Source organism: Chiloscyllium plagiosum, chromosome 2 (assembly GCF_004010195.1).
Source record: "Chiloscyllium plagiosum isolate BGI_BamShark_2017 chromosome 2, ASM401019v2, whole genome shotgun sequence".
Lineage (NCBI taxonomy): Eukaryota > Metazoa > Chordata > Chondrichthyes > Orectolobiformes > Hemiscylliidae > Chiloscyllium > Chiloscyllium plagiosum.
The window spans coordinates 115720339-115729417 of record NC_057711.1 but is presented as its reverse complement, the minus strand read 5'-3'; the positions used below and the strand labels follow the sequence as shown (position 1 = coordinate 115729417).

At 44.2% G+C, this 9079-nt stretch overlaps 2 protein-coding genes and 1 long non-coding RNA gene across 8 annotated transcripts in view; 2 read left to right on the top strand and 1 right to left on the bottom strand.

Annotated features, from left to right (window-relative positions):
- LOC122563147 (MAM domain-containing protein 2-like) overlaps positions 1–2770 on the top strand; it is a 139977-nt gene extending 137207 nt beyond the window's left edge. For 4 of the 5 annotated variants that reach the window (XM_043716635.1, XM_043716644.1, XM_043716627.1 and 1 more), the window contains one exon: positions 1971–2770. In XM_043716635.1, coding sequence (XP_043572570.1) covers positions 1971–1995 — 25 coding nt within the window. In that variant the 3' untranslated portion in view covers positions 1996–2770. The remainder of the gene's footprint in view (positions 1–1970) is intronic. The other variant, XM_043716654.1, reaches the window with a different exon arrangement.
- LOC122563177 overlaps positions 1–8016 on the bottom strand; it is a 44949-nt gene extending 36933 nt beyond the window's left edge. Inside the window, exons 1-2 of the long non-coding RNA XR_006315510.1 lie at positions 7812–8016; positions 3154–3277 (exon numbers count right to left, since the gene is read on the bottom strand). This is a non-coding gene — a long non-coding RNA (uncharacterized LOC122563177). The remainder of the gene's footprint in view (positions 1–3153; positions 3278–7811) is intronic.
- A 118-nt stretch (positions 8017–8134) lies between these two features.
- Positions 8135–9079, top strand: part of smc5 (structural maintenance of chromosomes 5) — a 62933-nt gene continuing 61988 nt past the window's right edge. Inside the window, exon 1 of one of the 2 annotated variants that reach the window (XR_006315499.1) lies at positions 8135–8376. Coding sequence is in view for 1 of the 2 variants with exons in the window: in XM_043716602.1 (XP_043572537.1) it covers positions 8219–8376 (158 nt within the window). In the remaining variant the exon portion in view is untranslated. The remainder of the gene's footprint in view (positions 8377–9079) is intronic. The other variant, XM_043716602.1, reaches the window with a different exon arrangement.

The following is a 9079-nucleotide window of genomic DNA, read 5'->3' as shown; positions in this document are numbered from 1 at the left end:
CAGTCTCTCCAACACCAATTCCTGGCAAATATAAATTCCCTTAAGTTCAGGTCCTTCAGCCACTGTTACCTCAGGGAGATTGCTTGTGTCTTCCCCAGTGAACACAGAGCTGAAGTACCAATTCAATTCTTCTGCCATTTCTTTGTTCCCCGTAATATATTCCTCTGTTTCTGTCTTCAAGGGCCCAATTTTAGTCTTAACCATTTTTTTGCCTTTAAAAAACCCAAAAAAACTTTTACTATCCTCCTTTATATTATTGGCTAGTTACCTTCGTACCTCATTTTTTCTCTGCGTATTTCCTTCTTAGTAATCCTCTGTTGTTCTTTAAAAGCTTCCCAGTCCTCCGTTTTCCCACTTATCTTTGCTTTGTTATACTTTTTCTCCTTTAACTTTAAATGTTTCTTAACTTCCCTCGTCGGCCACGGCCACCCATGCCTCCTCCTCGGATCTTTCTTCCTTTTTGGAATGAACTGATCCTGCAACTTCTGCATTATACACAGAAATATCTGCCATTGCTCCTCCACTATCATCCCTGCTAAGGTATTACACCATTGAAATTTAGAAACAGAATCAGTCTGATCTAACATTGGGACATGTACAGACTTTAACATCACACCTTCAATGCATTATTTGAGCTGAGATGGCACCTATTGTTAAAAAGCTATCTTGAGAACGTAACTTTAAAAAAGTTCTGGAATTTACATATGAAGGAACCAAAACTACCATGATCACTCTTACAGATGAAAGACTCAAGCTAAATTTATTTAACTTTACATTCCAGTGACACTGAAATCCTGTTGCTATAAATTCTGTGTTGTACGATTCTGCTCCACAATCACCTGATGAAGGAGCAGCGCTCCGAAAGCTAGTCCTTCCAAATAAACCTGTTGGACGATAACCTGGCGTTGTGTGATTTTTAACTTTGTCCACCTTTCAATGTAATCATGCAACTCAGACCCACTTTCTCCCTGTACCATTTGATCCTTAATGGCTATCTTTTTCTCGAAAACATTCAATGTTTTGACGTGTTTATTTGGAAGCACTAGCTTTGTCCACCCCAGTCCAACACCGGCACCTCCAAGTCCCGTTTTGACCTGAACTGTTTTCTGTAGCTGAGAATTTCACAGGCTCATCCCTCTCTCGGTGAAGAATTTTCTCCTCATCTCAGTCTTAAATAGCATTTCCTGGTTCCTTATACTGTCAACCTTGGTTCTGGACTTCCCAGTCATTGGGAACATTATTCCTGTGCTTACCCTGTCTAAAGTTTTATAGATTTCCATTAGATCCTCTCTCATTCTTCTAAATTCCACTGAATATAGTCCAACCCATCCAATCTCTCTTCATAGGTCACTCCTGCCATCCCAGGAATCAGTCTGGTTGCACTCCTTCCAAAGTCAGAACATCCTTTCTTTAGATAAGGAGACCAAAACCACACTCAGTGACTACTACAGGTGTGGTCTCACCCAGGCTGTGTACAATTGCAGCTATCATACATCCATAAATAAATGTCTCCATTCCTGGCACTAGCCTCATAAATCTCATTCGTAACCTTGTAACCCTCTCTCTAGCATGGAGACAGTCACTCGCTTTTGCTCTTCGCTCTTAATTAACCACTATCTATTGCATGTTACACGGACACTATGAAATGGTTGAGATCTCCTAAATATTGAGTGGCACGGGAGCTATCTGTCTTGAAGAGAGCACAGATGGAATTTGGTTATTGTCCCATTTCCAATTGCATCACAACAACTTACATTTATATAGTGCCTGTAATGTATTAAACTGGCCTACATGTGTTTCACAGCAGGGCTATCAAAATAGAAAATAGACACTAAGCTGCATAAGATTATGTTAACACATAAGACCAAATGGCCACTATTATTTGACTTCATTTAATGTTTTTATGTTTAGAAATATGAGGAGAAAAATAATTGTTTGTTGAGTGTTTCTCTTTGCTTGTTTATTTACAGATATAAGAAAACCTTTGCTACATGACCCCGAATCTCCAAATCAACCAGACTGGTACAGCTTTTATGTCTGATTTGGGGTTCCATCAGCATGGGCTGTGGAGCAACAAGACTGGGAACAATTGGGTTAATGAGGAGCTTGAATTGGATCTTGTAGAAGTTGTAAATGATTTTTGGCCTTCATCAGAAAGAAGAATTCAATTGATTTGAATGACTTTTTTCAAAATATTAAAATAGATAAATGTGTTAGTTCTGTTAGTGAAGACGTAGTAGCCGTGGGCTCCTCAATGTTTGCTTTTGTACCTGGAAATATCCAGTATTCGTTCATTACTGAAGAAGTGTAAATATTCAACATTTCAAAATCATAGTAGATGGGATCAACAGCACTGTTTGAGGTTTTGTTTAAAGTTATTACAAATGCGGTTAGCAATTCCTTCTTGGCTATGTACTGTCCAGTGACATGCCACATGTGTTCTATATTTATCCAGTTCAAATAAAGATGTCAGAGAAAACATACATGTCGTTGCTGAATGTGTCATCCTCAGGCATGAGCAGTGATCCAGTGAATCATGTGCGACAACAACAACTTGCATTTATGAAGCACCTCCAAGCTAATAATACATTTCAAAGTGCTTCACATCATTATCCAACAGATTTAGGCATGGCACCCGACAAGGAGATACAAGGACTGAATTCGAAAATCAAAGAGGCAAGTTTTGAGAAGCTCTTGATGGAGGATGGAAACCTGAGAGGTTTACAGAGGAAAGTCCAGAGCTTAAGGACAGGACAGCTCAAGACACAGCTGCCAGTAAATTTGGAATGTATTTACAGTGCATTTCTGGCTCTCTCTTGAATTAAAGTGTCAAATTCATAATCAGTTGTTAAATCTGCGTGTTTAAGCAAATGGGCAGACATACCTGCAAACATAAGTGACTTGAGAGAGAATTTTAGGAACAAACAGCAATTGGCACTACAATTAATACAAATGGTGTGTGTGTGCGTGTGTGCTATTTAGCTTCATGGGTAACACACAGCTTTTCCATTTCTTTCCTGAAACTAACACATCTTTAGATCTGGAAGACCCTAGTACTTGTCCTTGCCCCTGGCTATAGGTTGACAATTTGTGAAAGCACACATGAAACATTAGTGTGATAACCGTGCATACTGGACCAGATCTCGCACGTACCAGCTGTGTTGTTGCTTAGTGGGAAGCTGATAGAACAGTTAGATAGAATATTCCACTGCATTTCCAGTATCGTTTTTGGAGACGGGGAGGAAGGATGTGTGGAGAGGCTGACCAGGTGCAGAGACTGAAGGAGAGAGAAAAAAAAAATCAAATATTAAGCTGTTCAATGTTGTAAGGAAAACCACCAGATTCTAGCAACTCAAAATGTATATTCTAAAGCGTAAACCCAAATTTATAGAGTCATACAGCATGGAAACAGATCCTTCAATCCAACTGATCCACACTGAACATATTCCCAAACTAAACTAGTCCCACATGCCTGTATTTGACCCATATCCTTCCAAACCGTTCCTATTCATGTATTTATCCAATGTGTTTTAAATGCTGTAAATGTGCCTGCATCCACCACTTCCACAGTTCATTCCACACAACAACCATTCCCTGTAAAAAAAAGTGCCCTTCATGTCCTTTTTAAAATTTTGTCCTCTCACCTTAAAAATATGCCTCCTAGTTTTGAACTTCTCCATCCTAGGGAAAAGACTCTTCCTATTCAGCTTATCGATATCCCTCATGATTGTATAAACTTCTATAAGGTCACCTCTCAACCCCCTACATTCAGTGAAAAAAGTCCCACACTATCCAGCCTCTCCTTGTAACTCAACACTACATTCCTGGCAACATCATTGTAAATCTTTCCTGAACCCTCTCCAATTTAATTGTATTCATCCTGCAGCAGGGTGACCAGAACTGGACACAGTACTTCAGAAGAGGCCTCCCCAACATTCTGTACAACTTCAACATGACATCCCAACTCCTTTAGGAGAAAGTGAGGACTGCAGATGCTGGAGATCAGCGCTGAAAATGTGTTGCTGGAAAAGCGCAGCAGGTCAGGCAGCATCCAAGGAGCAGGAGAATCGACGTTTCGGGCATGAGCTCTTCTTCAGGAATGAGGAGAGTGTGTCAAGCAGGTTAAGAAAAAAGGTAGGGAGGAGGGACTTGGGGAAGGGGCGTTGGAAATGCGATAGGTGGAAGGAGGTTACGGTGAGGGTAATAGGCCGGACTGGGGGTGGGGGCGGAGAGGTCAGGAAGAAGATTGCAGGTTAGGAAGGTGGTGCTGAGTTCGAGGGTTGGGACTGAGACAAGGTGGGGGGAGGGGAAATGAGGAAACTGGAGAAATCTGAGTTATCCCTTGTGGTTGGAGGATTCCTAGGCGGAAGATGAGGTGCTCTTCCTCCAGCCGTCATGTTGCTATGCTCTGGCGATGGAGGAGTCCAAGGACCTGCATGTCCTTGGTAGAGTGGGAGGGGGAGTTGAAATGTTGAGCCACAGGGTGGTTGGGTGGGTTGGTCCGGGTGTCCCAGAGATGTTCTCTGAAACGTTCCGCAAGTAGGCGGCCTGTCTCCCCAATATAGAGGAGGCCACATCGGGTGCAGCGGATGCAGTAAATGATGTGTGTGGAGGTGCAGGTGAATTTGTGGCAGATATGGAAGGATCCCTTGGGGCCTTGGAGGGAAGTAAGGGGGGGAAGTGTGGGCGCAAGTTTTGCATTTCTTGCGGTTGCAGGGGAAGGTGCCGGGAATGGAGTTTGGATTGGTGGGGGGTGTGGACCTGACAAGGGAGTCACGGAGGGAGTGGTCTTTTACTATAAACTGACCGACTCCCACAGCTACCTAGACTACACCTCCTCCCACCCTGCCCCCTGTAGTGGTCTTTTACTATAAACTGACCGACTCCCACAGCTACCTAGACTACACCTCCTCCCACTCTGCCCCCTGTAAAAACGCCATCCCATATTCCCAATTCCTTCATCTCCTCCGCCACATCTGCTCCCAGGAGGACTAGTTCCAATACCGAACAACTGAGATGGCCTCCTTCTTCAAAGACCGCAATATCCCCCCAGACGTTATCGACGATGCTCTCCACCCCATCTCCTTCACTTCCCGCCCCTCCGCCCCTCCAATTGCCACCAGGACAGAACCCCACTTGTCCTCACCTACCACCCCACCAACCTCCATATACATCATATCATCCGCCGTCATTTCCGCCACCTCCAAAGGGACCCCACCACCAGGGATATATTTCCCTCCCCTCCCCTATCAGCATTCCGAAAAAGACCACTCCCTCCGTGACAGAAGGATTGAGTATCAATTTAATTGACAGCAAACCCCTTGAAAAGCATACATGATTATGACAATGAATACCATCTCCCACTCAATGCTACAATCTCCTGCAACTTGTGCAACATTCACAGCATAAATTGTCTTCCACACGTTCAATCCACATGTTACATTAAGTTCAAGTTCAGAAGAAAGAGCCTTGTCCACACGCGCGCGCGCGCACACACACACACAACCTGGCTTATTCCCAACATTTGTACCCTTAAAGGGTCCAATGGAGGCTCCTCCAAAACAATAGAAATTTTATTTCCTTTAAGGATTTGTGTGGCTGAGAAACAATCCAGCTAGTCACAATATGTATTAATGATTGAGATGAGGGATGGAATGTACAGTCTACAGGTTTGCAGATGATACAGAGCTGGGTGGGAGGGTGAACTGTGAAGAGAATGCAGTGATACTTCACTGTGATTTGGACAGGTTCAGTGAGTGAGCAAGTTCATGACAGATGAAGTAGAATGTGGATAGATGTGACATTACCCCCTTTGGTTGCAAAAACAGGAAGGCAGATAATGACAATAGATTGGAAAAGGGGGAGGTGAAATGAGACCTGGGTGTCCTTGTACATAAATCACTGAAAGTAAGCATGCAGGTACAGGGAAGACAGCAAATGGTATATTGGCCCACCTGGCAAGTGGGTTTGAGTACATGAGCAGGGATGACTTGCTATAATTGTACGGGACCTTGGTGAAATCACATTTATAGTATTATGTGCAGTTTTGGTCTCCCAATCTGAGGAGGAAGCTCTGGCTATGGACAGAGTGCAATGAAGGTTTACCCGACTAATTCCTGGGATGGCAGGACTGATGTCTGAAGAAAGACTGAATCAGTTAGGACTATATGCAGTGGAGTTTAGAAGAATGAGGGTGGAATCTCCTGGCAATCAATAACGTTCTAACGGGACTGACAGGATAAATGCAGAAAGGATGTTCCTGGTGACTGAGGAATCCAGGACCACAGGTCACAGTCTAAGAATATAAGGTAGCTCACTTAGGACTGAGATGAGGAGAACTTTTTTCAGCCAGAGAATGGTCTTCACTAATCTTTTTCTTTTCATAATGCTATTGAGGCTTTTCCAGTTGTATATTCTCCACACACATAATCTATTTCCATCTTCTTAATCAATCCCTTCAACCTGCTTTATTGAAATCTAAACCGTTCCTCAGGTCTGCTGCATTCTCTGGCCAATTTGTAATCCCCTTTCTTGGATCTAATACTATACCTAATTTTCCTTGTTACCATATTCAGGCCACCTTTCCTGTTTTGTTTTTGCACCTCTCAGGAGTTAACAATTGTTGCAGTTTCTTCTGTTGTTACACTCTTTAAATGTTTGCTATTAACAGTCATCAGGATGAAGACCTTATGCACGAAACATCCACTCTCCTGCTCTTCGGATACTGCCTGACCAACTGCGTTTTTCTAGTGCCACACGTTTTGACTGATCTGCAGTTCTCACTTTCTCTTAGTGTACAAAGTTAAAAACCACACAACACCAGGTTATATTCCAACATGTTTATTTGGAAGCACTAGCTTTTGGAGCGCTGCTCCTTCATCAGGTGGTTGTGCTGAGCCCCACTCCAACACCGGCATCTCCAAATCTTTTAGAATGACCATGTTAGTTTCAGTTTTTTCATATGTAAACTGCAAAACTTTTTTTTAAAAGTTACATTCTCAAGTGAACTTTAACAATTGGTGTCATGTCGGCCCAGATAACGTATTAAAGGTGTGAGTTTCCCTGTGAGGCTGTCTGTGCCACAATGGTCAGACTGATTCTAATCTAAAAAAACAGATTTACAGACTCTTACATGGATTCATGCAGTTTTTGAGCAAAGTAAAATGTAATTCTGCAAGTACAAATTCACCCCACAAACTTATATGTGTATATGTGCATGTGTGTGTTGGGGGGGGGGGGGTTTATGAATGTCTGTGAGAGAGTGTGTATGTGAGTGTAAAGGGGTATAAGTCTGTGAGAGGGTGTGCGTGGGAGTGTATGTGTGAGTGTATGAGAGAGGGTCTGTGTCTGTCTGTGTGTGTATATAGTGCAATGGGGTCACCTGTAGTGTGACATGAACCCAAGGTCCTGGTGAAGGCCATCGACACAGACGTCAAATTTCTACAGAAATGCAGGCAAGCAGGAAAGATCCCAAAAAGGCGTACATATCTCTTAGTGTAGGATAGCCTGTTCTCTGGCTGGTTCCTCAAAGCATTGATTCATAAATATTCACTCCAAGAATTCCTCCACTACAGCATTGTTCCTGACATCAATACGCAGACTACATCTGTTCCTTTTTTGTTTGGGTTTCTAGTTTCTTGTTGAGTGCTTTCCCAGTGTTATCACTGCAATTAGGAGAGGGAGTCTATTTACAACAGCCAGTATCTTTCTTACCCTAGGTGTTTCTAAATTATAACCACACAGATTCCACTTGACAAGTGTAAGTATCGTCCTTCGCTATTGCGTTAATGTCCTCTTTAACCATAACCCACCTCCTTTTAGTCTTTGTCCTTTATTTGCAATCCTCACTTAGTGTCCAAAACTGCGATTCAAGGGGGATAGGCTTGTGGCAATATCCCTACCTCTGAGCCAAGGAGGTCTGGGTTCAAGCCCCATCTAATCCAGAGGTGTGTAACAACATCTCTGAACAGGTTGATTTTTGCTACAATCTGGTTACAGCTGATCGGCAGTCGCACACTGTCCGCTCCACCTCTTTGTGACGTTTGCGCGGTCCCGCCAAAGAGGGCGGGGCGGGTCCCAAACACAGCTATTACGTAGCTCGTGCTCGCTCGCCCTCCCCCTGACCCTTCCCGGATCACGTGTCGGGGGTGAAGCGTCAGTGACGAGATGACGCGCAGTGCGGAGGTTTGCGCGGGAAAAGAACTTGGAAACCGTCAAGATGGCGGCGCTGAAACGTAAACTGTCCGGGCAGCGGGAGGCGAGCGGAAAAAGAGGGCTGAGTGGCCGGCAACTCCTACTGGAGGCAGCCGGGGGAGACAGAGCCGGCAACCAGTTCGTGGAAGGATCGATTGTCAGGATCAAGATGGATAATTTCCTGTGAGTCAAGCGGCGGTAGCGCTGAGGGACAAACCGAGGCTTCTGGGCCTTCGGTCTGGGGTCCGGGTCGGTGGAGTTCCCGGTTTGTACCTCTTTCCCACAACTTCCCCCCAAATCAGGGTCTTTCTGATTGATCGGGCCAGGCCACAGCTGCCGGTTTTCTGTTCTTTTCAGACCCCAGGCCCGGGAGAGCTTGGGTAAGTCTCTTTAACCGAGTGATATCTCCCGGTTTAGCAGCGAATGTCCTGTCAGAGAGGTTCAGTCGTTTCCTAACCCCGGGGGTTACTGAGTAAGGTGAGACTCCCTCCGGGTTCAGCCCGCACTGGGGCTCACCCTGACGGTGGCTTTTATAAACAAACTTCAGTTACTTCTGTTTCCTGAACTGAGTGGGAGGGAACCCAGCTGCATAGACTATGCTTTAATAATATTCAGAGGGGTAAAAACAATGACTGCAGATGCTGGAAACCAGATTCTGGGTCAGTGGTGCTGGAAGAGCACAGCAGTTCAGGCAGCATCCGAGGACAGGCAAAATCGACGTTTCGGGCAAAAGCCCTTCATCAGGAATAAAATAATAATATTCAGACTAAGACATAAGAGAGTAGCATCGCCCAAAGCATTACATAGAATTTGCAGTACAGAAACAAATCGTTAGGTCAAACTGATCCATGGTGGAGTTCATGTTTTTACACGAGTCTTCTCCAAG